General features: G+C 41.0%; 1 protein-coding gene across 7 annotated transcripts in view; it reads left to right on the top strand.

Annotated features, from left to right (window-relative positions):
• The window catches only part of MBNL3 (muscleblind like splicing regulator 3), a 112,311-nt gene that overhangs the window by 58,922 nt on the left and 25,522 nt on the right, over positions 1-27,867 (top strand). For 6 of the 7 annotated variants that reach the window (XR_007148924.1, XR_007148923.1, XM_047843774.1 and 3 more), the window contains one exon: positions 20,988-21,152. Coding sequence is in view for 5 of the 7 variants with exons in the window: in XM_047843774.1 (XP_047699730.1) it covers positions 20,988-21,152 (165 nt within the window). In the remaining 2 variants the exon portion in view is untranslated. Of the gene's footprint in view, positions 1-13,348; positions 13,422-20,987; positions 21,153-27,867 lie in introns of those variants that run through there. The other variant, XM_047843776.1, reaches the window with a different exon arrangement.

Genomic DNA, 27,867 nt, shown 5'->3' with positions numbered 1-27,867 from the left:
ATGGAGCCGCTTGTGTTACGTGCCACAAGCCAGGTACAAACTAACTGCTTAAAGAGTCCAGGAGGAGAGGCAGGGGCTGGGATTCCATGCAGCTGTGGTGTTGAAAACTGCAGTCTTGGGAGAGGTACTGTTCGAGGTATTCTTTGAAGGAAGGATAGGAAGATAGTCCAGGCAGAGGGGATAACCTGAGCAAAGAGGAGAGGGAACGCTGTGATGTGTGTGGAGGGACTTAAGTGTTAAGTCGGCCAGGCTGAAGCTAGAGCTTGTGTTGGCAGAGGAGTAGCCTTAAAAGTCAGTGAGGAGTTTGAACTTGATTTTGTAGCTCTGAGGGATCTGACAGATTTTAAGTAGAGAAGTGACATCATCTGCCTCTGTGAGATGAATTGGTAGAGCAAAGAGACTGGTAAGTGGTGGGGGTGGGGGGTGGGATGGAGAGCGTCTTAGAAAGCTGGTGAAGTTTTGAAGATATGAAATGGTAAGAATCTGGAAGTTGTGGCAGCAGGAAGAGAAGGCCAGTGATGGAGTTGAGGCGTTGCTGAAGTCAACATGGTTAATTAGGAGGGGGTTGACATTCTACTCCAGCTACCGCCATTGTGTTCACTTGAATAATTGGTTTCATTGATTTTGTTTTAAATGTTTATTTATTTTGAGAGAGAGAGAGTTTGTGCAATTGGGGGAGGGGCAGAGACAGAGAGGGTGTAAGAGAATCCCAAGCAGACTCTGTGCTGTTAGCGCAGAGCCCGACGCGGGGCTCAAACTCACGCACCGTGAGATCATGACCTGAGCTGAGATCGAGAGTTGGATGCTTAACGGACTGAGCCACCCGGGTGCCCCTGATTTCATTGAATTTTCAGTGAAGGTCTGCTGTACATTTTTTGGTTTCACGTTAGATACCGTCTTGTTCACCACTGCATCTTTTGTGCATAGCACATGTATAGCACACATTGCAAGCTTGGAAAGTATTTGTTGAATGAAACATAACCTTGTTGAATCGCTCTGAGAAAGGGAGAGTAAATATGGGCCCGCCTGCAAGGTGTCCTGTCACCTCTCCTTCTGCATCTGTACCTCCACCCCCCATTCAGTCTTTATTTAAACATGAATGAAAATTGTATACACCCATGTGCTGACTTTCTTCACTTAATGACATTTTAACCTAGATTTGATGGCTTACACATTGCTGATTTTTGAAATTTAATTTCATCCCTTAGCATTATAGAAATGTTCTTTGGCCAAACGCTGTTGGATGCTCTCCAAATGTTGCATTTTGAATGCTTTTACCCTATATATGGATTAAAAAAATTGCTGAATGGCCACTGTTAGGTATTATTGTACAGTAATTAGTGTGATAATCTAGTAATATTCAAGCATTATTTTTTTGCCTTAGAATGTTTGAAATAGAATTTGATACCAGATGGCTAGCTTGCAAACCAAAGTATTCTTGGAAGCATGATTAGTGCTAATAAGGTCATTCTGAGTCAAGTACAAGGTCATAATCTGCAGAAAAGGGTTTGGTGTAAAAGGCGACTGCCTAGTCCAATAAAAAAATATGTTTGAAGCTTAATTAATAACTTACTCTGAATGTACAGTGATATTTTAAAAGTCCAAAGAGTTTAAGCATAGAAAGGCAAAGAAAACTGCTCATAGAGAGAGCCCATGCATGGACATGTTTAAATCAACTTAACTAGAGCCCTCGATAGCTAAAACTTAGTCCAAGTAATCGGCTTTGAAAAGAAATAGGAAAATAGTAAGAAATGGGAAAACGATTTCAAGATGTGTTTTTAAAAAGGTTCTCCATGAATAAACTGAGGGTTGATGGGGGGGGGTGGTGGGAGGGAGGGGAGGGTGGGTGATGGGCATCGAGGAGGGCACCTGTTGGGATGAGCGCCGGGTGTCGTATGGAAACCAATTTGACAATAAATTTCATATTAAAAAAAAGAAAAAAATAAAGTAAAAAGGTTCTCTAGGCTTATGAGCGATCTCTTGGAGTCTGTGTGTGTAGTCAGCCCAGTCTCTTACACCTCCTCCATCTTGCTCTCCATTTCTGCATAGTGATATCTGTTTTTCAGAACAGAGACTGCTGTGGGTGCAATCATCAGCAATCAGGATATTCAGGTTTGGGCACCTATTTCCAAGCACAGGAAAGGTGCCTGGAATATTTTAGAAAAATGTTTCAACAACGAAGGAAACTTTAATAATTTTAAGCATTTAGCAGCATTCACCTGGTGTCATTAATATTTTGCAGTAACGTCCGTAATTGTGACTTGCATATGTTAATGGACATCTGACAGCTAAAACAAAGCTAAGACTCATTTCTCCTCAGTTCTCAAGACCTCGCTCTAGTGGCACGTGACCTGTACTCCATGTTTGAGGTATTAGTGACAAAACATCATGTGACATTTACTCCATCTTTGAAGTATTAGTCCTAAAACATATTTAATCATATTTCCCTTGTTTCTCCCCAAATTTCCTATTCTCCCACCAGAGAAACACATGAGAAAAAATGGCATTGCTTCCCAGAGACTGTAGAGAAGATAAGAGAAAGAAGTAAGGAAGGAAGGAAGGAAGGAAGGAAGAAAGGAAGGAAGCAAGGAAGGCAGGAAGGAAGGAAAGAAGGAAGGAAGGAAGGAAGGAAGGAAGGAAGGAAGGAAACTCAGAGACACCTATTGAGAAAGGCTTTTCATTCTGAAATATTTCAGCTCAATAATACTGTATTTGAAACAAAATCAGACTGAAGGTATAATGAATAAAATAATATACTAATGAAAACGGGTAATACAGGAAGTGAGATGCCCCAGAGAGCATTATTTGTGCTCTTTATCACACACTTTCCATGATAAACTCCTTGGCTTTCCTTGAAGCAAAAATGAAGAGCTGTGATTAACTGCAGCTCAGAGAAGTCTCATTCTCCCGACCAGACTTGCTCCTCCTTCTCAGTAGCACCACTACTCAGTGCACGTTACTCACCTTTGATTTCTACCCCATGGCTTTTCTTTGATTTCTACTGCCATTATGTCAAGTGCCAGGGCCCCTCATGCCTCTGCAATCCCAGGAGGGACAAGATTTGTAAACTCCTTGTGGGCAGGATCCATGTCTTGTTCTTCTGTGTGCCTTCCATGGTACCCAGCAGTCTTTGTAGAGAGGTGCTTATTAACCAGTATACTTTATTTCTTCAGGCAGTGAGACCAACGCAGTTCAATCCATTTTCCTATTTACTGTGGTTGCCAGAAAGCTCAGAGCTACATTTAGGGCCCAGCTGAAGCAATTAACCTGAGTCTAGAGTTTTGAAGTTTTTCATATCATCCTTCCTATCATCCCACCTTCCCCATTACATGGTATCATACTTACTCTTTAGGGTTGTGATAATGATCTTATTGGAAATGTGTCTTTCTTGTGAGTTACTTCCAAGTCTTTGGGGAAGGATGTAGTTGCATAAGTAGTGAGAACACAAGGGAGCAAGAAAAGGGGCTAATTTTATGTCCAAATTTATGATTTGCAGCTCATTAAGCGATCTGGTTTTCATTTCGATGTGTTCATGCATTCTGGTCATTCTGGTATTGGAAACTGGAGGCCTCGGTTGGAAATAGGGTTCCAGCAATACTCAGAAGTAAACCAAGTGCTGCTGAGAGTACTCATCATACAGAAAAGGGAAAGTAACAAGTACTTGAACGTCCTTAGACGGGTGTTTATTTTCTTCCAGTGAAAAGGAGGGAAAGTGTTGTATGAGATGTACTGTTTCCTTACCGAAACACTGCACGTACAACTGATGAGCTTTGTATTCGGTACTTGCTTTGAGGTTTGGGAGTCTATCAATACTCCGGCTTTTGATTATCCATGCTGAAATGCCATGGTTAGCATTGGGTAGTTTGCTTATTTTGATGTGAAAAGTATTTCCCTCCTTTGGGCTTTCTTTTTCCAGATGTCTTTTGGAGGGGGGCGGTGAGGAGCAGGGGTAATGTTTCCAAATGAGTGTGCTTTCTGCAGTGAGTCAAGGTACTTCTTTCTTGGAGAGCTGAGAAGAATTTACTAGAAAACTCTTTGTCGCTTACATTTGGGTACCTAGCAAACATTTAGAAAGACACTCTGGGGAGGCTTGTAGAGCAAATGCAAGCAACATGTAACACACAGATCTTACATACTCACCTTTAGAACTAATAGCACTACTTTGTAAACAGAAAATGAATGTTTTCTAAGAGTAATAGAATACGATTTCAAAAGCCCAGTCTTTTTACTCCATGACTCAGACTGGCCTTCTTTTTGTTTATTTTATTTTATTTCTAAGTAATCTTTACGCCCAATGTGAGGCTCAAACTCACAACCCTGCCTGAGATCAAGAGTCACACAGTCTACCAACTGAGCCATAGTGACTTTTTTAATACCTCAAAAGCTCTGTTGCTAGCTGCCACAAGTGGACTTTGTTGTATATGCAGCAAGTATGGGGGACTTGCTTATATATATCAAAAGGACATATATTGTAAGGGCAAGAAAGTTTTCCCTTCTTCCCTTCTAGGTTCTTTGGCTGGTGTAAGAATGAGTTGATATGAGACAGATTAACATGAGAAAAACAAACAAAGTTTAATAACGTGTGTTCCTCCTGTATACATGGGACAGACCCAGGAAAACTGAGTAACTCCCTGAAGTGGCCTTAAGTACCATGTTTACCTAACGACCAAAGGAGACGTGGCGGTGGGGAGATTACCAAGAAAATCACAATAAGCAAGGGTGCGATTGTTATGCAGATTGAAATCTCTACAGACTGAGTCATCCTCCTCTTCTGGGTACAGCCAGGAGGACACCCTCACAGATAGTGCAAATGTCAGTGTCCCGTACAAAAGGGCGACTACTACCCGGTTTTCAGAGCTTCACCTGTGTCTGCTGTTTCTTAAAAATAAGCAGCTTAAAATAATCAATACGCTGGGGTGCCTGGGTGGCTCAGTCAGTTGAGCATCCAACTCTTGATGTTAGCTCAGATCATGATCCCAGGACTGTGGGATCGAGCCCTGAGTCAGGCTCCATGCTAAGTGTGGAGCCTGATGAACATTCTCTCTCTCCCTCTGCCTCTCTCCCCGGCTCAGACACACTCTCTCCCCCCCCCCCCCCCCGTCTAAAAACTAATAATAATAATCATTTTCATCAATATGCCAAAGAGGCATAATTTGGCATGGCAAAATCTGCTCCCCTTCAATATGTGCCTCTATATATGCCTCTATATAATGTACATCATATATTTACTAGTTCTTTACAATAGAAATATATATATATATCACATATTCAAACATGTTTCACATTTATATGAGTCAGTCTTGGCTTCAAAGAGGTCGGTTTATTGAGAAGCAAAATAAGAAAACTGAAAAATTAGCTCCAACATGTATAAACAGTTTTGTAACAATGTTCAATTTTATTATTTACTAATTTATGTAAATAATATTCAAAATCCCGTTGGTCAATTACTTGCTAGTATTTTAGGTACCCTTTACCATCTTCTCTTGTAATCTATTATTTGTTTTGCTTTATCCTCCTACCTTACCGGGAAAAAATGACTTGCCTGATTTCTTTTGATCATTTTAACATACTTTATAAATAAAATATAACAGCAGTTGTGGCAATGTCAAAAATTAACAAGTGCCAACCAAAAAGTGCGATCCCCCCATTTTTCGTACAATAGAAATTACTTTGAGCGTTTTATTCATTAAGAATCTAAAGTGAATTTGTGTTCTGTGAGATCTTAAAGTAAGAAGCCTGTGATGGTAGGAAAGCCTCTCTTGACTAGATAAACTGGTCTCCCAAGTAGGCACTGGCTTATGGCCAGTCGAAAAGGGAGCAATAAGTTTTCTTGTTTCAGTTATTTACAAGCATAAAATTAAAGCCTGAATTTTTTCTTTTTCCTGTGGTCTTTCACCTGCCATACCCTTGAGCACTGAGCGTGGGAGTAGCAACTGTTTCACAATGTCCGGTTCTGAGAAGACAACCGTCCTTGGATTTTTAACATTGTGTATAAATTCCGGCAGCAGGCACATGAAAACTTCTATGACTCACATAATCAAGGATTACTCATACAATAATGCCGTACCTTTTGTGCAGAAGTGGAATGGTAAAGCATAGTTTTTAAGCTATTGTTTTGTTTTGTTTGTTTGTTTTTAAGAGAGAGAGAGAGAGAGAGAGAGAGAGAGAGAGAGAGAGTCTCAAGCAGGCTTCATGCTCAGCATGGAGGTCAAAGTGGGGATTGATCCCACAACTCTGGATTCACGATCTGAGCCAAAATCAGTTGAGTTAGATGCTCAACCAACTGAGCCACCCAGGTGCCCCTGTCATATTTTTCATACATAATTCACAGTAACAATTTTCGTTCTGTTGTAAAGAATAAAGAAAAATCACTCATATTTTTTTTTACACTTTGTACTGATTTTATTTCCAAAGCGTATGAAATTTCATTTTCTTCCTTTATTCTCTCAGAGTACCTGTGAGGTATACAAGGGCAGGAATTATTCCTAGCCAAACTGATTACCATAACTGGAAAATAATTTAGCCATGATCTAATGATAAGTAGAATCCAGGGCATTTAAATCCCAGGTTAGAACACTTTCTGATAAAATACTGCTTTCATCTTAAAATTTAGATTTATTACTGCCTTGTCCAGGAACAGATGCATGCAAAGTCAAATGTATGAATAGCCTGTGACCTGATTCCAGATAGTTGATTCATTTCAACACTGGATTTGTTACCCTTATTATTTATCCTATCATACTGTCTTTAAAAATATAAGTACACTTTTGGAGTCTGTATGCTCCATTGTTTTTTGTCTCTTATTATGAGATCCAGGTTCCCTGGTTTCACCAGCAAATACCTGTAATGCTTTGTCTTTTAAATTTTTTTTGATGTTTATTTTTGAGAGAGAGACAGTGCAAAGGGGGGAGGGGCAGAGAGAGAGGGAGACAGAATCTGAAGCAGGCCCCAGGCTCTGAGCTGTCAGCACAGAGCCCGATGCAATGCTCGAACCCACAGACCAGGGGATCATGACCTGAGCCAAAATCAAGAGTTGGACGCTTAACACACTGAGCCACCCAGGTGCTCCCATTCCCTACTCGTTTGAATCAAATCGCCACTAAAACTGAGCTTTGGGTGGTGCAGACTTTTGTGAGGTGGTGTGGGTAGTGTATGTATGTAAATGTAAATCATTTGCCTGTGCTTTTGGTGGAATGAAATGCTTCCGAAGAACACTTTGGTACTACTTTGTGATAAGGTTGATCTTTTGTCATTGTGTCGACATTTGCTCTGCTCTGTGATAGTGTGCAACCTACAGCACTCAGACTTTTGTGGTCTGAGTCAACCTGCTTCTAAATAGCACTACTGTGCTTATCAAAGATTCTTCTTTTAAGTGAGAATAGTCACAAAATGCACCTGAGCAACTCTTTCGCTTAGCCCACTTCCATCCATTCTGTGTCCTTAGGCTTTTGCTGGACCGTCGCTTTGCTCAGGCTGTGGTCATTTGTGCATAAGCTCCCTTAACCCAACTCCTGATGATGTGACACTGCTTCCCCCAAACCAACTGGAAAAATCCTATTGGGCAAACCTTTACCAAAAAATCAGTGCTAAGAGAGGACGTGTTTGTACTAATTGCTCTGCTTTGTTAAGGAGGCAAGACTTAATAATGCATATAAAGCACTTTGGACGGTGCCCAGCACACGGCAAACACACAATGAAGTTAGCCATGATTATTCAAGTGAACATGGTGTAAAAAAAAACCTTTGGACACTCAGTTACCTTATCTTATTCATTTCTAAGTTACTCAAGATCCCTAGGTACTGAACAAAACATCCCACTGCCATACATTTATCTATTAAATCAGTTCTGGACATGCCTCACAGCCAGTTGATGTGCAATCTTTGTTGAAATCTTAGAGGGAAAATAGTGGCCCGGACAGCAGAAATATTTGAACTAGCTCATTCCTCAGCTTAACACATGCCGAAGGACCGCAAGGCGATACTGTACTGGTTAAGTATGCGAGCTCCAGACCCAGAGCACCTCGGTTCAAATCCTAGGTCGGCTACATTTGTGCTGTCACTTTGTGCCTGTTTCTTCACCTCACTGTGCCTCAGTTCCTCAGTTAAGCACTGACCCAGGGTTATTGTGCAGATTAAATACCCTTTGAACAGTGTCTGGCACATGGTAAATACACGGTAAAGTCAGCTGTTGCTCAGGAGGACGTGGTGTGAAAAATGTTCTGTAAATCCCTCCAGTGGATGTGTCATTATGACTACTTTCAAGATATTAATGGAAACTATGATTTTACAGGGCCTCAACCTGGTTTCCAAAAGTGTGCCTACCATTGTCCCATGCCAAGTGACATGCGCTAAAACTGTATATACAGTTATTCTCCAGCACCCTCATAGATGGTCAGAATTAGTTCACATATGAAGGGTCATTTGACTTATATACTAGAGTCTAGTATATAAAGTCAACGTAGGGACACCTGGGTGGCTCAGTCAGTTAAGCGTCTGACTTTGGCTCAGGTCATGATCTCATGGTTCAAGAGTTCAAGCCCCGCCTTGGGGTCTATGCTCACAGCTCAGAGCTTGGAGCCTGCTTCGGATTCTGTGTCTCCTTCTCCTTTCTCTCTGCCCTTCCCCCACTGGTGCTGTCTGGCTGTCAAAAATAAACATTAAGGGGCGCCTGGGTGGCTTGGTCAGTTAAGCGTCTGACTTCGGCTCGGGTCATGATCTCACGGTCCGTGAGTTCGAGCCCCGCGTCGGGCTCTGTGCTGACGGCTCAGAGCCTGGAGCCTGTTTCAGATTCTGTGTCTCCCTCTCTCTGCCCCTCCCTTGTTCATGCTCTGTCTCTCTCTGTCTCAAAAATAAATAATAAAAACGTTTAATAAAAAATAAATAAATAAACATTTAAAAATTTGTTTAATATTAAAAGAAAATAAAGTCGATGTAAAACCTGAAACAAAATAAAGCCAATTACACGCTCCAGTTTTGTTTAGTGGAAAAACAAATGTAAAGGATTGGCAGACTGATGTTTTATACTACCTACTTTATTTCACTGCATCACTTTCTGAAATATTTTTGTAGAATGGAATTTGATTTACCTTGTAAGAGAGACACATAAACTGAAGTTTTATTATTTTTTTTTCAGAAAGACATGTTTTCTGAAGTTTTCTAATTTTATTCTGATTTTCGGGGAAGGCACAATGAAGCTAGAGTAGATTTGTTTTATTTTTCCAGTAATTGAAAGGCGCTGGCTAGACTCTCACCAGGATTCTAGAAACCTTTTTGTGCTTCATATAGAGGGTACAGGCTTACAAGTATACTATTCCCCACCACCTCCCACCCCCGGGGAACTCGTGGTCCAGCTGCTTAAACTGACTTGGAGAGTACAATTAATAGATTTCAAAACTAATTACCTTTTGCTGTTCTTTGCTTTGCTTTATTTTTGTCCTTGTTTTAGATTTGGGGATAGGCATTCTTTGGCAGAGATCATATTTCAACTTCTCCTGAGTAAGGATTAGGAGACATTTACGGTTGAGGGATTGATTTATTTTAAAACATAAAACCTCCACTTATCATTTTATCTTCTTTAAACTAACCCTTGTTTGGTTCTTTAAATACTAGGAACAGTTTCTTCATCATCATCAAATATTAACTCCTCACTGAAAGCAGAAGGCGAGTTTAACAAGGTTGCTATATTTACTAAGGTAGAGCGACTCACTTTAAAACCTATATTTTTAAAAGCATAATCTCAGTAGTTTCCTGTGGAACTTTCTCAATTCTGTTCACATCTCTGACACACATTTTAGAATGAAGCTTCCTATACTTGGTAGATATTCAGGCCACGCAGAATAGATCTTTATTTAGAAAAGAGAAAGCGTTTGTATCAATGAAATTCCTTGTTTTTATGTCTGCAGAACAAAACCAAACAGGAAGTTAGCCTAATTTTCAGATACTTTAAAAAATAATAATAATCACTTGGTCCAAAATGCCACTCGATTTAAATACACAGTGTGCATTTAGACTTTGGAGTTTTCTTGGGGGATTTGTCTAAAATGCCTACAGTTTTAATAACAAGCTAGCACAGAGTTTTCATTAAGACTTTTGGCGATAAAAAATATATTACCATCAACAAAATGCAAGTTTAGTCCATGCCTCAAAGTATTTGAATGGCAGTGCATATGCCACTAAGTAAGACTTCCTGCTTGGAAATTACATATTCGGTATTAGTCTGGCGTTTGGGTAGGTGTGTGAGGAAAACGCTTACTTCAAGTGGATACATTTGGCTCTATTTGGGGATTGAAACGCGGTCTCACATGTGTGAATTTAGCAAGATCCCATGAACAACCATTTTGATATCATGCTTTTAAATGTCTTCATTTGAAAAAGGACTTATGTTTAGCAAAAGAGGGACTGATTTTCATCTTTGTGCCTGTAATTTCAAAATCCAAAAGTAAATAACTATATGTGCCCTTTGCCTAACCTCTGGGTGGAGGGATCTGTCGCTGGCTGGAGAGATGTAATTATTTAATGTATTCTTAGCACCATACTGAGGCCCGCAAAGATAAATTGTTTAAATCTGAACAATAATCAGGGCCTTTCCCATTTTATACTCACCTTAGAAGTTTGCGACCTATTTGAAACTTTCCTTCTTCGAAACTTTCGTTTTACTCAGGGTCAGGAAACTTCATTTTGCCAAGTGGAAACCCTAAGGTTTAAGTTTAGTACAAAACAAAGACCCTTAGTAATCAAGGGGATTGCCAAACACCTTCTTACTTCCCAAGTTTTAGTGCAGTTAAAACTCACTTGAGACCCTTAAGTTTAGGTCATGGAAAACCTAAGGTAACTGGCATGGTTCCAAGGGACAGAAGACACAGTATAGGGAGAGCCCGTTAGAGAAGTCTTGAAGCTGCCTGCCTGAAGCATTCAAGGAAAAGAAAGAAATCCGGGAAGATGATCGTGGGGTGTTTCTTTGTAGCAATCGTAGGGAAAAATCGCCATCTTGTTAGCTTTTGGGAGATCCAGGATAGGCAAAAATGTTAAATGTCATTTCAACAGGACATCGAATTCTTTGTACTTCAACTATATTTTTCTATTTAGGGGAGAAATAGAAGTGGAAAAGTGTGAAGGAAAAACTAACTGGATCTGTCAAATGCCATGGGACTTGGTTTGAGCTCTGGTAGGAGGGAGTCAGTATGTTCATAAGGACAGTCTAATGAGACATGTATGGCAAAAGGTGTCTTATGAGAAAAAGAGCCATGGTTTCTGTGATGAACCATGCTGGGATCGCAGGTTTGTTTACTGGAGGACATATGAGAGAGAACCTTTTCTTTCTTTCTTTCTTTCTTTCTTTCTTTCTTTCTTTCTTTTCTTTCTTTTCTTTCTTCTCTTTCTTTTCTTTCTTTTTTCTTTCTTTTCTTTCTTTTTTCTTTTCTTCTTTTTCTTTTTTCTTTCTTTTCTTTCTTTTTCCTTTTCTTTCTTCTTTTCTTTCTTTCTTTTTTCTTTCTTTTCTTTCTTTTTTCTTTCTTTCCCTACTACCACCAAGACAAGAGAGAACCTTTAATATGCGCAGTCTCCAAGAGAGGAATATAGTATACCACTCTTACAACAATTGAACCAGGGAACTCAGCTTCTGAGGCTCCCCTCTTGGAAATAGCAATCTGTGGTCCACACTCTGTCAGATGCTTTCCAGCTTTACTCTTTCCTGTTTCCCTAACCTGTTGCACTATAACCATATAAACTTCCCCAGTGTGGTACAATTTCATTCTTTCTGACCTTAGGAATTCTGAATCTTTGATAATTCCAACAAAGGCATCTGCATACTTTTTTTTAATGTTGAAGACATATTTGCTTTTATTCTTTTAATTTTTCCATTCTTATTTCTGTTGCACTTATGGAATGTAAATGTTTTGGAATACACAGTGCAAATTAAAAGACAGTTTTGTTTCAAAACAGCTTGCTAATACAGTTATAGGAAAAATATGAAAACACTTAGTGAAGTTTATGAAATACTGGAATTTGGGCGTCAGAAATCAGTCAGATGAGCAGTCCCTTGCCAGGCTTTGCTCTGGGACTAGAACGCACATAAAACATGGCTTCTGCCCTCAGAGAGTTAAAAAAAAATTTTTTTTAAGTTTATTTGTTTTTGAGAGACAGAGGGCAGGGGAGGGGCAGAGAGAGGGAGACACAGAATTCAAAGCAGGCTCCAGGCTCTGAGCTGTCAGCGCAGAGCCTGACATGGGGCTCGAACCCACGAACTGTGAGATCATGTCCTAGAGTTGAAGTCAGACGCTCAACTGACTGAGCCACCCAGGCACCTTGCCCTCAGAGAGTTTATAGACTAGTGACTGATCCTTATACCAGAGTTGTTGCATTCTTACTAGGGATCACAGTATTCAAAGTGTGGTCCAAGGACTCTAGGGAGTCACTGAAACCCTTTCTGGATTCTTAGAGACCAAAACTGTTTTCATGGTTATATTAAGACCTCATTTGCTAGTTTCACTTCCATTCTCTCAAGAGTGGAGTTTTCCAGGGAGGACATGATAAGTGATGTTGCAACAATTGAATGCAAAAACAGGCATGAGAGGAGTCTGCATTGCTAATGAATAAAAAATAAATTCAGGACCATGTCTAGTAACTGATTCCTAAATGTTCCCAATTACCACTTTTGTAATATACATGCTCTTTGTAAGGTGGGGCCATTACGGAATGCCATTTTTCCTGACTATATTGTTGTGTTCATTAGAATTAACTATGCCCTTTTACCTCTCCCAGTCTTTTAATATGAGTAATCAAGGGTTGGCTGAAAAAAACCATCTATGCAAATAACGGCTATTCATGCCATTAGTTTGCATGCTTCGAATACGTATCTGCATAGATCTAATGTGTGCGTAGCGAAATGTGATGCTTAAGCCGTCATTTTCCCCAGCTTTAATGGATGACTTTTGCTTGAATTTGAGTATTCCACAGACAAGGCTGAAGACCAAAAAAAAAAAAAAGTTAACCCACTCTCGTCACCCCTCCCACACACAAATAAAACCTTACAAACATAAAAGCCTCATCTTCCTGTGATAATTTATATGTTCCAAAAATGTGTATAAATTCAGAATCGGGAGCTAAGTATGGTGGTCACTGACCATGCCCCTCTTCATCCTAACCTAAAGGAGGAGCCCCAGGCAGGCACAAAGTCATTTGAATATACTGTTGCGCCACTGTGGGTGGGAAAGTAGAGCGACTGACAGGTAAGGAGCTGTGTGAAGCTTTTGGTGGGAGGAGCCACAGATTAAAAAATTGCTTTCTCCAACAGCCAACTTCCTTAAATTCCTTGCAGCTGGTCAGGTAAGCTGGGACTGAGAGGGCCTCTGCTTTGCTTGGGGCAACTGAAGGCCCGGTAGAGCCTGGGCTGCTTCCATGGAGGGAAATCCTTATGTCCTTAAGGTAAAGGGGGTAAAATGGGTTTTTGGGGATTTGACTTTATTTAGCTCAACTCACCAGGGTAGAAGAATGGATAGGGGGAGGGTTGCCAGATAATATATTAAAGGGAGAGCATATTTATACTAAAAAAAATTGTTCATTATTTATCTGAAATTCAGATTCGATTGGGCGTTCTCTATTTCCATTTGATAAATCTGGCAACCCTTAATGGGGTTCTAGGCAGAAGCCCTAGCTGGGGAAGAGAGGGTGAAAGGAAGCCGCTGGGGTCCTCTTTGTCCTGGGGGTGTATCACTATGGTAGGTGACTACGTGGGGTGTCTGAAAAAGGGAGGGACAGCAACCCTAACAGCCCGAGATCTGGCCATTGGCCGAGACAGACCTCCCTTCATGTTGTTTCGTAACAAAGCCTATGTTGCATGACTTCATATGTGTTTTGTTTCTTGGAGTAACAAATTGAACGTCATGATGTCTTCTTTCCTTTTTTCTGCATTTTAATGATATTTTACGTGGGCAGCCATGGAACTACTTCAAAGACAGCTTCCATGAATAGTTAGCATGAGAAATGCCTTCTGACTTCTGGTAATTTGGTACCAGTGTGCTTTCATTGTCTTTGGGATTTGATTTGATTCTGGCTTAGCTGTTTTGTAAACAGGGGGGTGCATTCTTGAGGAGCTTATTATTGAACAGATACTCCGTTAATGTTTTTCTAACACAACTGAAGGTATTTGATTAGACCAGGGCGGGAGACCGAGGAGACGGCAGGAAGCAGATTTGAGGTATGGGTGAGGCAGGCTTGGTTTCACTGCGAACAGCCACTGTGATTTTTAGCGTTATTTTCTCCTCAAAAAATTTCACAGAAAAATTTGAGCTCATGATTATTCGAAAATAAACGCTTAACGTGAACGCACCTGAACGGGGGGTCTTGAAGTGTAGCGGGTATGTTTTTCTTGTAAGAAGGCAGCGTATGCAATCGCTATCCACAAGAAGGCCCCATGTATTCCACCTTTGTCTAAGTGGCTTCAGGGAATTTGACTTCCAGCTTGTTCAGAGACATGTGGGGTGGGGTGCCGATTAAATATAAGTCTGCTGTGGGTTCCTTTATTCGGCTCTGTGGGGTCCCATGTCCTGGGGGTTCTTGTGGCTACAGACCCCTGGAATTAGACCAGGGTTTGTGTCTGTGTGCCTCGTGGGTTCCCGAGACATCTGGTTCAGTTGCACTGAATTACCAGAATTTTTCAGCCATGGTGGTCACATACAGCCCAGAGTATATATTCAGAGCAAAAAAGGGGGGGGGGGGGAATGGTATAAATTAGCCGTTTTCTGACCTGAATAGAAGAATAGCCAATCATTTGGGACAGACAACCAGGAACAGCCAAATTCATATGTTGGCTGCTGATCCCTTCTTGGAGGAAGAAGGAAGAGCTTAATGGAAGGAAATATAGCAAGAGCAGCGATTAGGCTTCTGAGGCCGACTTAGTGTTATTCCCTATAAAGTCATTCTCACAAAATTTATTCACTCATTCGGCAAACTTACGGAGTGGCCACTATTCATCATGCACAGAACATCCCTGGAGGTTCAAAGATGAAGAAGATATACTTCTACCTTTAGATAAGCTCAAAGTCTAATGGGGAGATAGGCATGCAAACAATTTATCGATGTACACAGTGATAAGTGCTATGATAAAACTGTGAGTACAAGGGGCAGTTGGAGGAACAAAAGAGGGGGAAGGCAAAGGTGAGTGGGGGTGGGAAATGAGTCCAGGCAAATTTTTTACAGAGGAAGAGTCTTTTGAACTGAAAATCCATATTGGGTAGTGAGAGTCTGGGAACTTGGCTCCTGTCCTTCCTGAGTTGCTTGTTAATTAGGACAAGCCACCTCACTGCTTTGGCCTTTACTTTCTCAAGAAGATAAAGGCCCATGAGATGTTCCAAAAAATCTGGGTCAGCCCTAAATGTTACAGTCTGGTAAGGACGTTTATCTTAGTGGACTCTTTCAGAACAAGCAGTAATCATTGAGCCTACTCCCTTCATCTTTTGGAGGTCACGATTGGAAAGCTTTCTTGAGGCAGATAGTCAAGAGAATTCTTCTGCCCTCCTCCCAGCCTCTTACTTATTCAGATGTGGTGTCTGGTTAAGCACCAAAGTCATTGCCCTGTGTATGTGTAAATGGGATCAAGAAAGCTGAGTTCAGTAGCATAAGGAAACGAGATACAGTGCTGACTGCAGTGGGGGGGGGGTGGTGCTTGGGTGGCCGTCTCCATGGGGGTCTGTGTTCAGCCTTATTAATCTTGCCTTTGATATTTTCAGGAAATGACTTATTAAAGACTTTTTGTAGAAAGGATTTCTCATCTGCATCCCAAATTTAAATTAAAAGCTGGATGTAAGATTTAAGGATGCTCTTTATGCCTATTTATCGATGTTCATAGATGGTATAATATTGGAGGAGAAAATGATGCAAATTATATCCATTTTTAGAAAGGAGGAACCCTAAGAGGGAGAAAGTGAACAGTTAGCCACTATTAGTAAGCTGACATCCGGCTAATACTCAGTTTATGTTGATGTCCCCCCACTTTTTGCTCTTTTAGATGGTTCCTAGCCTTTAATAGGTCTTGATGGTCGTAGGAACCAGGCAACCCTGGACATGTGGTCTGTAATTCTCAAATAACCGTTACTTCCTCTGAGAGGCCATGTCCATGCACATAAGTATGTTTCAGTGGGGCACTGATCAATAAGGTTTTTCATTTAACACACGATCATTAAAATGAAATACCATATTTTTTTTCATCGAACAAGTCATCTGCTTGTTGCCACTTTAACTCTTCATAGTCTAACAGAGGTGTGAGGTGTCTTTGAAAAGTAATCCAGTTATCATTGTATTTGAGGGGAGGTTTTTTCCACCACAATACCAAATGTATTTGAAGAAGCCCATCATTCTGCAAACAGCTGTTTCTGTTAAGATACTGTGACTGACAAAGGGTAATTTTCAGCTTCCTAGGGTCCTTTTCTTATTCTGATGGATGGTGGAGCTTTCTCTTCGAAACATAAAAAAGTACATTTCACAGGGTTTTTCTACCACCAAGTGCCTGGGAAATCTTGGATCTGACAGACTCACTCTCATAACTCCCAGGACTTAGGTGGGATTTGAATCTCTACAATGCTACTTTTCTCTTCTCCGTCAAAGGCTTTGTACTCATTTGTCAAAAGCCTGAAGGTAGGAAAAAGGAAATAGATTGAATTGTGGAGGTTTTATAAATGCTCTGCAACTTTTTCCTTTGTCTGTCATCAGCTTTTTGAGGCAGATGCATTTCAGAAATTTCACTGGCCGTTTTCTCCCCTTGCTGCTTTTTGGGTGCAATTTCAAAGTGAGTAGATGGGAAGGGGGGACTGGAAGATTCATGGGTGTAGTAGCACATCCTTCAGCAGAGAACCACTTTCCTATGGGATCACTTTGCTGTTTTCTTAACTCAGTAACATAGCGAACGACCAGATGAGAATGATTTGTTTTTAAGGCCAAAGGAAATGGAAAAGAAGTGAAATTCAGGCAAGCATCAATGAACTTACGTGCTAATCTCTGCAATGCTTCTTTAATTTTCCATGTATATTTGGGAAGGGAGAGAGAGGGTTCTTTGTCTTCACTAGCCTTAGCTGCTGTTTCTCAGGTAGTGCCAGCTCTACTGGCGGATGGCAACTGTCCCAAGGACAAGACTTGTAGAGTCCTTTATGACATGGTCTGCTTCTTTGCACTGAGGCCATGGCAACTCTGAACATGTGGGTCTAGAAGGAGGGCTTGGGACACCATTGACTCAGCTTGGGAAACCTGAGGGGTGATTTTTTTCAGACCAAGATAGTGTCTGGGCTGTTACAGACCCAGTGTGATAGGATATCTTGTCATCCATTCAGAGTGCTTAGCTGGTCTAAAGAAAACACTGGAACGTTTCTAGTCCCTAGTCATTGGTTTTCCAAAGGCCAAGAACAATAAGTCATTACAGACTGTGCTGGGTCATCCCTCCCCTGCCTCCACCCCAACCCATCCCAACATGTTTACCAAAGCCTTAATCCCCTACGAGGACCAAAAGCAAATGTTAGCAAATGCCAAAAACGAAGTGTATCCCCTCCCCCTGCTCTCAACTCCAATTAAAGTATTTTGGCCTATAATTAAGTTTGGGCCTCTTGAAGAATGAATACTATACAGCGGAGATTTGTTACCACCAAATGTTGTGCATATAAATATGTCATTATGAGTTCCAGAGTTGTTTTGAGAAAACTTAAGGGGCTTGGTTTTCTTTTGAAATGTTGTGTTCCACACATAACGTTGATATTACATTATTTGGTCTTGTCATCTATTGTTTGGATAGAAAATGCAGACTTTTTGGTCTTTTATAAGCCTTCTTTAACGTAAGCGGCAGTCTCTGGTAAGGTAGTATTGCTGTACATTTGCATTGTTACAGAATTAAATTATGGACTCTGCCATTCAAAACAGAATGCTTTATAAATCAAGTAAAATCTCATAACTAAGATGAATAAGTATTTTTAAGTCTTATGCTGCCTCATATTCCATACTTTAGTTTTAGAGCCCAAGTTGATGTAATTATTAAAGTGTGATTCTTTTTTCTTTTTCTGTTTCTGTGTGCTGTTTTTGCTCCGTCCAAATGTCATTAGTTTTCCAAGACGAGGCTTAAGAAAAGTTATTATATGTAAGGGACAGTAATCTCAAAGCACAAAGGCAGGCAGTAATTCTTTATCTGTAGATTGCCAGGAAAGGTGCCAAATACACGGTGTTCTCTCTCTGCCTGGCTTCCTCCCCCCTCTCTCTGATTGCATTCAGTGTCAACGATGTTAAAACTCTAAATTGTAACAATGGTAAAATCCTAATGTATTCCTTTTCTTTTTATTGTTTAAACGGATCTATTGTTTGGAACTCCCAAATATAAGAGACGGCCCTCCTTATAAAGCTGTCTCAAGAAGGGGTTACAAACTGTGTTCTGTGCAGACGTCTATGGTTGTGTTTGCCACTCATCTGGAAAAGCTGTCAAGGTGGGTTTGCAATTCCAAGGCGATCCTGCTCAGCCTGGGAATTGGAGCGGTGGTCCTAAATGGGATTATGCGGGAAGAGGAAACCTAGTCTAGGGAGAAGGAAGGTCGGGAGTAAGTTCTTTAGATCTGGTTAGGGGGCGGGATCTCCAAATGCAGCTGTGGTTAGTGATGAGGAAGGACTGAAATTCAGAAGAGTGAGCAGAGATAGGTATGGAGATTTACAATCTGAGCCAGTGTGGTGATAGATGAAACTTGACAAGAACTTCATTTCTCCAGAGAAAGAGATTAGAGAGGAGAGCAGAGGATTTAGGACTGAACCTTGGGGAAATCTTAATGTTAGGGTGTGGGAGGAGGAAAAGAGACCCCGAAGTATAAACTAGCATGCTTGGCTGTGGAAGCCACCAAGCATCCCTGCTTCCCGCGGGGCTGTTAACTCGGAGCCAGAGGATCTCGGTTATACTGGGTGGAGGGTGGAGAATCTGGAGGCTGAAATCCTTGTGACTTTGCTTTGGTGCAGATTGTGGTAGGTGTAAAATGAAGCTGTATGTTTTTCTCGTAGGAGGCACACAAATGGGGGGGGGGAACCCACTATTATTGTGGTTTTAAGCACACGTAAGGATTCCTAAGCTACTTTTATGAAATCAGAAAACTCTTAGTGCCAACAAATTCTTCCTTTTCCAGGATATGCAGAGGAATGTGAAGGTACATTGAAATTAAGATATTATTTGATTTTATAAATCATTTAATTTGGTCGCAAATAAATTGATCATCAGAAGAGATGAAAGGACAAAGCCGACAGAAAACAATAGTGGCTCCTGTAATTTCTCAAGCTATGTGTTAAGTTATACTCAGCTTCTTGCCAGAAGGAAAATGATAGAGCCCCTTTGTGGCTGTGATCTGGTATTTAAAAGGGCTGTTGCAGTGCATCTGGCTTTGCGTTAAATGTGGCTCTATAAAGTTGAATCTCACACCTCGATTCACGGTGAAATTCGAGGAATGCTTTAGTGACGAGATAACTAAATATGGAGAAGTGATTGTGGACACCATTTAGTCATGTTAAGTAAGGAAAATTCATAGCATGTGCTAAAAACACTCCGTGAACTAGGACGCCTGGGTGGCTCAGTTGGTTGAGCGTCCGACTTAGGTTCAGGTCATCTTCTCATGGTTCGTGAGTTCCAGCCCCCGCATGAGGCTCTGTGCTGACAGCTTGGAACCTGGAGCCTGGTTCAGATTCTGAGTCTCCCTCGCTCTCTGCCCCTCCCCCCGCTTGCACTCTCTCCCTCTCCCATCCTCCCTCCCTCTCTCTCTCTCTGTCTCTCTCAAAAATGAATAAACAGTAAAAAAAAAAAAAAGCACGCAGTGAACTAACCCATTTCTCCTGTGGATTCAGGCAGCCTAGCAGGTTGCACTCTTGGGTCCAAAAAAATAAATAAATTTTAAAAAGCTGCCTTTTTTCTCCACCCCTTTCTCCAATAAGCTCATGCACTGTAAAAAAAAAATTTAGCATCTGTTGGGAAAAGAATTGCTGACATTTGTGCTTGTCTTAAAAGGATTATAGTGGACCTGGTAATGCAATTGAGAGAATCACTAGCGTCTTTGTATAGTGCTCATGAGTTAAACAAATACAACAACAGATCACATTTGATGATGTGATAAATCCCTGTCCAGTGACATCCTTTGCTGTCACATAGTAGACACCATAATTAGCAGCCAGGTCAGCATTTCGGCAACACCAAAGGCATATTTGATTGCCCAGGACTGGCATCTTATCCTGTCTGGAAGTGCTTAAACACATCAATAAAACTTTGAAAGAGCCGAGACTCCAAAATACACTTTGGTCTCATTTACCCAAGTGATCCAGGACCATTGCTTCTGGAACCTGAAGAACAACATGAGTGCCAGATGTAGAGATTTCTTCTTTGATGAACACAACGTTGGGGGATTTCAGGATGGTTCTCACATGGTATGGATTCAGGAAAAAGAACTTTAGAGCCCAAATTGTCCAGAATAGTGGATCTAAAATGTGTAAGGTATATTTATGTGTATACGGTTATCTAACATTTTCCCTCCATTTTCTTGATTGCTTGTCGATGTAGATCCAAATCCGGAATCTTAATTAATTTCACAGGCATGATTTTACATCTCACATCAGGAAATTTTTATTTAAATCTGTCCTGTTGTGATGGTATCACAGTATTCCTAATATTTTATGTTTTCCACATAATTTGATGCATATCAAAGTAGGGCAGAGCAAAGTGCCTACGAGAATGAGTTCTGGCATCAGCCTCCCTGGGTTTTAGTTTCGGTTTTGTCACGTTTTTAATTGTGTGCATTTCTCTTAGTTACCTCATCTCAAAGGTGAAGGTTACAAGGGTATCCATCTTAGAGGGTTGGTTCAAAGCCTAAATGAGCCAATGGATGTAAAACCCTCCTTACTGGTCTCCTCCATTCACAGCTTGGAGCTGCATAAACTTGGTAGTTTGTTGCCAGCTTTGTGTAAATATCAGCGCAGGCTCATCCAACTCTTCATTTGCAGGGTCGGTGTGCTAGAGAGAACTGCAAGTATCTCCACCCTCCTCCACACCTAAAAACGCAGCTGGAAATTAATGGACGGAACAATCTGATTCAACAGAAGACTGCCGCAGCCATGTTCGCCCAGCAAATGCAGTTTATGCTCCAGAATGCTCAGATGGCATCACTTGTAAGTCACGGCTATGTCTTGGGCAAAAACTATATCTATGCGTTTTTGTTTTTGTTTTTGTTTTTGTTTTTGTCTTAAGAATATCGCTCTACATCGGAATAACCTTGCCGGGCCTTCGGGAACTTAGTTCCAGAAGGATTTAGGATGCCTGTTAATGTATTCATTGACACTACAAAGCTGTTGCGCACGTGAAGGGAGCCTTTGGGTGTGTTGGGTTTAAAACCTGGGTTGCATTTACCATGAATTCACCTTATAGAAGAATATGAATATTAATATTTTAAGATGAGGAGGTTTGATGATTATTACAAGTAAACCGTTGAATTCTAGGATGTTAATTGAAATGTCCTTGCTCTTTGATGGTGGTTTTTGTTCCTTTTTAATAGGCTTTCTACTTTGAAATAATTACAGATTTAAGGAAAAGTTGCAAAGACAGTACAGAGAGTTCCCATATTATCCCTCACCCAGTGTCCCCCACTGTTAATTTCTTATGTTTTCATGATATATGAAATGAAGAAAGTGACATTTTCCACATTACCGTGAACTAAACTCCCGAATTTTTTCAGACTTCATTAGTCTTTCCGTGAGTGTGCCACCTTTCTGTTCCAATGCCGAATCCAGGGTACCACCGTGTATTTTATTTGACTGCAGTCTCCCCTCTCTCGCCTGGTCTGTGACCATTTCTCAGTCTTTCCCTGTTTCCCGTGACCTTGACATTCTTGACGAATCCTGACCAGGTATTTGATGGTGGTTTAACATAACCCAGCCACGGAGTTTCCCTTTGCAGAAATTACAAAGATTATGTTGTCATTCTAGACTAGCGTCTAGTATTTTTGTGGATCATTGAGTTGAAATGGATCCTTTAAAAAAAGTGCTTTTGTCCCTTTTACGGTTTAGTCTGAGACCTTCCAGGAGGAATTGGAAACTGTCCCTTTTCTCCTGAGCCCTCTCAGGTCTCAAGTTTAGTTCAGTGGTGTCCCATTCCCTTAAACCATTACCTAGATGCTAATTCGAAAGTGTTACGTTGTCATTGTTACCCATTTCATCAGTGACTATGTAATAAACTCACTGAAAGCTGAAAGGTATACATAATATTTAGATGCAACAAAAAAATGTGGGGGTAGGTTAACCTGCACTCAGCAAAGCCTATTTCATTATAGCACTGATTCTCAGAATTCAAGGAAATCAATATGGAGAGGGCACCCCTTAACTGGTATATCTTTATAGATAGTGCAGAAAACAGGTGGTAGAGGCATTGATGAGTTGCTACAATTTTGCACCATGATCCTCTTTTTCCAGAAAGTCCAGGCAAATTTAAGCAAAATGAGTAGATTTCATCTCCTGTACTATTAGTTTGCCAAAAACATTTGCCTTGGAACTCAGTGGTGATAAATTATATTCATAAATTAGTTCCCAGAAGGTCATTAGTGAGCTCTTTAGAGCTCTTCTTTGACCTTTAGTAATACTTCATATTGTGAACTCCTTCTCCAAACTCTTTCATTAGCTTTCATGCACTGATTTCCATTTTTTGCTATTTCTAAAGGGGTAGGGAAGAGACAGTGCTCTAGATACTGAGAATAGCATGAACAGAGCCGCAGAGAAATGACATGCGTGGTGAGTCCAGAAAATGTGAGTAGAAGGACAATACAGCAAGGGAGCTTTTCATCCACCATTATTACTACTCTTGGCCTCTCATAGGATGTCCCAATCTCAGACTGAGCAAAGAATAGGGGCCAGATTGTATCACACACCTGAGCCCAATATTTCCTACAGTGCCGGCGCATGTGTTTTGTTTTGTTTTTTTCATAGGTCAAGGGACAGCAATGGAGCATCCATCAAATGCCCTGTTTCAGGGAATCAGAGAGCAGAGCCTGGGATAAAGTAGGGGTAAAGGCAGAAGGCAGACTATTCATCTTCTATTCAACCTCCAGGAGAATCTTTCCATTCCCCTCTCAACCATTCATGCATTATTGATCATGCTGCCTCACCCTGGAGAATAGGGAGTGGCTTTTTTTAGAGTCCAATAAGAGATCCATTGAGTTTTCCAGCCTCTTGTGCTTTCTAATTTGATTCTCCATGCTTTCTGTAATAGAATACATTTCCCTTTTTTCTTCAATGAGGGTAATTTCAGATTTCAGGCTGCAGAATATGACTGATAGGACTCACAGGAGTACAATTTATTTTATAGCATATCGTAAGATACAAGACATTACTTAGAAGACCCCAGGGAACAATTGGAAATTGCTTTCTACCTTGTAGATTATTTAACAATAGCTGTTGTGATGTGATAAACTGATAAAAGATTAATTTCTGCAGTTATTATGTATACAAAAAACTCACCCCAAGATGATTGATATGATCCTATTTTGTGGTCTAGAAAGCTTTGTAGGCGTGTTGTAATTGCGCTAGTGTGAGCAATTTTAAGTGACATTTACCAGTCTGGTTTGAAAGAAATGTTCTTTCTCGTGGATCTTGATATTACTATAGAAATAACATACGATTTTACTTAATTTTTCTTGTACCTACGCTCCCCAAACATCTCTCTATGCTTTTCAACCCCACCACCCTGGTAATCTGGTTCTTCTTCCCTAAAATAGTCAAGCTTTTGTTTAAATTTCCAATGTTGATATTTTTTTTCCAGTCCTGATATTTGTGTGGTTGCATATTAAGACCCGTTTGGTATCACTGGCTTGAACTTCAGGTCTTTCCACAAAGCATACTTTGATCCGTTTCTAGGATACCAAAAGAGCACATCTGCTTTTGGAAAATTGAGTATGGTTTGCTTATTATAAGCCCCCAGATAAAGGGAATGTCAACCTAAATGGGATGGTAGCTAGAGGACAGATTCTGTTCACTGTGCCTGAACAATGAATAAAAGCCACACCTAGTCAATTTGGGTGGAATGCTTGCTGTAGCAGGCAGGTTTGCTCACTGTATTTAACAGGTCTGAATTGACATTTGCTAGTATAAAATTCTACCTCTGAAAGCTTTTGTTGGATTATTAAGGAAGTTTAGCAAGTGAGACAAAGGGCGTGACTCCCCAGTGTTTTTCAATGCAGTTAAGAGAGAGAGTTGCTGATGTTCACAGCAAAAAAAAAAGAAAGAAAGAAAGAAAGAAAGAAAGAAAGAAAGAAAAAGAAGAAAAAGAAGAAAAAGAAAAATCATGTTTAAGAACTCCCCCTGGCATAATTAAGAGGCAAACACGAGCCCCGTAGAAGAATTTTAGGGAAAAGCAGGCACGCTGGGTTGGGATTGCTCTCAAGCAAAGCTAATGTCTTAAAATTTCAATTTCACAATTAGGAATTTTCGTTATGGAGGGGGGAAGGACTCTCAACTGCTGGATGTAATGTGTGCTTGTATTCAGTGGATATGATGTTGTAAGTCTATTAAAAATATTTCTGATGTAGACATTTTGCATAATCTAGACCTGTCTGTATCTAGTAAACTCCTTTAGTTTCTCTCTTTGAATGTGGTGATTCACATGGAGGCAGTTCTTTACACGCAGGTGAACTTCACCCAGTCAAGTGTATTCACCTGATGATTTATATACAGGTTATTGGTTCAGCTATTGGGGTGTGCCAAGTCCTCTGGTCTGCTGTATGTTTTTCATGGCTTGCATTCCTGTGGCCAAGTTACGGTGTTCCAAACCACAGAGCCTATAAACATGGGTTCCCCTCCAGACTTTTCCTTCATTGCAGACAGAATCATCTGATGTCTGTCTGGACCCCCCACCTTTTTACAACAATTTTATAATTCTGTTTACCACAGACATTGCCCATTAACCAGCTTATATCTTTACCTGACATTAATATAGTAAGGAATGAAGGTGATGTAACACTTCAGAGCCAAAAGGGGAAAAAATAGGAAGTTCCAGTAGATAGAAGGAAGGTGGATACACCGATAACGAATAATGCCTAGAGTCCAGCATTTTCAATATTTTTCTTCCTTAATTAAGTAGGACTGATAAAGTATAATATTATTCCATTCTGAAACTTTGGACTGGGGCAGTTTTAAGTGAACAGAAGTAGAATTGCAAAATAATTTGTTGACGTTTTAATTTTTGAAAACATTAAGTACTTAAATGAGTAAGTAAAGACAAAGGGTATCCTTCCCTCACCAGAATACATCGTACATTTAGCATATTCACATCAGAGTTACACTTTTTCTGGTTCACATAGCTCACATATAGTTCATATGGTTCACACACAAAACTAACCTTATTGCCCGAAGTATCTTCTATCTCCCTATTGTCATGGCTCTTTTGTTAAAAATTACCATGGGGGCGCCTGGGTGGCGCAGTCGGTTAAGCGTCCGACTTCAGCCAGGTCACGATCTCGCGGTCTGTAAGTTCGAGCCCCGCGTCGGGCTCTGGGCTGATGGCTCAGAGCCTGGAGCCTGTTTCCGATTCTGTCTCCCTCTCTCTCTGACCCTCCCCCGTTCATGCTCTGTCTCTCTCTGTCCCAAAAATAAATGTTGAAAAAAAAAATTAAAAAAAAAAATTACCATGAAAAAAAGGTGGGCAAGCCATTTTGTAGATTGAGTGGAAAAGGAAACTTTTCCGTATTGCAGATGACCAGTCTCATGATCCGTACAGAAATTACAATGTATTTTAATGAAGGTTCTTTGGCGGATTTTTCAGCTTATCTACTCTTGAGATGATACATGATGACATTGAGCTCTTTCATCTCAATGTGCTGACATCTAAATGTTTTGTAAAGTGATTTTTGCAAAACGTTTAAGTCGGCGATGACAGGCATTATGTAATTATCGCGGTAATGTGCTCTTAATGTAATTATGACTGTCATTATCATGTGAAGTTCTGCGTTGACTGAGGTTGACCACATCGCATCACAGGAGTGTATGGAGTCATACCATGCATCCAGTCCCCCAATTGCATCCGGATTTTACCATGTTTGCTAAAAGGTTAGACAAGATTTTACTTTTAGATATCGCAGCTGAAGCCTAACATTATTTGTTCAACAAATTGTTCCAGGGGTAGACTTACCTTGAGGTTAGCGAAGGCTCAGGGCCCCTCATTTGCATGGGCTCCGTCCAAGGCCCTGGCAAATGTGCTGGAGCCCTAGCAATGTGTTTCCAATGCCTTTGTAAGATTTGCAAAAGATACCCGTGTATTCTTTGTTCTTAAGACTCCCCTACCCTACCCAACTGCCTCAACTTCAGGCCCCCCAGACCCTGGATTCACTCCTGATGCCAGTTGCTGGGCCAAAGTAGAGCCGTTGTTCAGGTCCTTTGCCCAGGCCGTGCCTGTCACACAGCTTGAAGCTCCTTCTGTAGTAAAACGAAAGAAGTCTCACCAGCAGTCGGTTTTCTGCCTTGCCCCAACTCTGTTAACGCACAATGTGAAATCTTGTTTTTCCCGAGGTTAAACAGAAGCGCTACAATTTTTGCAGCCCAACAGAGAGCATTGGTACATGATATCTTTTACAGTGCCCATTCCTCTGATAGTAACTACTCTCAACATTCTCCCATGTGCCTCCCTCATATATTCCCACGGGATAAATTCAACGTAATCTCCTCTCAGCCCATTGTGTGTCCTTCTCCTCTGGGGCTGGTTGGCTCAGTTGGTTAGAGCCTGGAGCTAATGAGACCGTGTGGGCCTGTTAGATTCTCTGAGATGAAGGCAGGAAGTTGGGAGGGCTGTGGGAAGATCTTTTTCTCTGAATGGAAGATGAAGCAACAGCAACAGTCGACAAAATCAATGCTTGACAGCCTCACCTATTGAGGATGATTTTTTTTCTCTCAGCAAAACCATCCCCTTGCTCAGATCAATAGAGTTCAGTAGGGAGAACCACCAGGAGACGTAGTGTAAAGCCTGTGGTGGCCCCTGGCACCTGACAATAATCTTAAACTGGTCGCCCACACAATCCTATTTGGCCTTCATATCCTTTATGCATCTACTGAATATTTTAAACTCTCCTTTCCCTGGTCTCTGCTCTTATGCCACTCTGTGGATACCAGTCATATTAACAATTCACTAGTCTGGAACCACGCATTAAGAAGCTGCCTGTCGGGGCTTCTGGGTGGCTCAGTCTGTTAAACATCCGACTTTTTTTTTTTTTTTTTAGTTTGTTTATTTATTTTGAGAGAGCGTGAGAGCATGTGGTGTGCGTGGTGGGTGCTAGCAAGCGAGTGGGGGAGGGGCAGAGAGAGAGAGGGGGAGGGAGAGAGAGAATCCCAAGCAGCCTCTGTCCTCAGCAAGGAGCCCGATGCGGGACTTGATTCCACGACAGTGAGATCTTGACCTGAGCTGATATCAAGAGTTGGATGCTTAAGCGCCTGAACCACCAAGGCTCCCCAAGTGTCTGACTCTTAATTCCAGCTCAGGTCTCAATCTCAGGGTCAAGCCCTGAGAGTTTGAGCCCCAAGTTGAGCTCTGCACTGGGCATGAAGCCTACTTAAAGAAAGAAAGAAAGAAAGAAAGAAAGAAAGAAAGAAAGAAAGAGGGAGGGAGGAAGGAAGAAGGAAGGAAGGGAAGGAGGGAGGGAGGGAGGAAGGAAGAAGGAAGGAAGGAAGGAAAAAAAAGAAGTTGCATCTTTTGATCTACAGTATCACAAAGCCATTGTTTCAGAACTCTACATTGGATACCTTCTGATACTGACGATTCAGCCACTCCAGTTTAAAAATGCACACATCCCTATATTTGTGTATGTGTGTATGCTTGCATGGCACACACGTGTGTATAAAGTGTCCTGTGCTG

This window comes from Prionailurus viverrinus, chromosome X (assembly GCF_022837055.1).
Source record: "Prionailurus viverrinus isolate Anna chromosome X, UM_Priviv_1.0, whole genome shotgun sequence".
NCBI classification, from domain to species: domain Eukaryota; kingdom Metazoa; phylum Chordata; class Mammalia; order Carnivora; family Felidae; genus Prionailurus; species Prionailurus viverrinus.
This window is presented reverse-complemented; position numbering and strand designations above follow the sequence as displayed.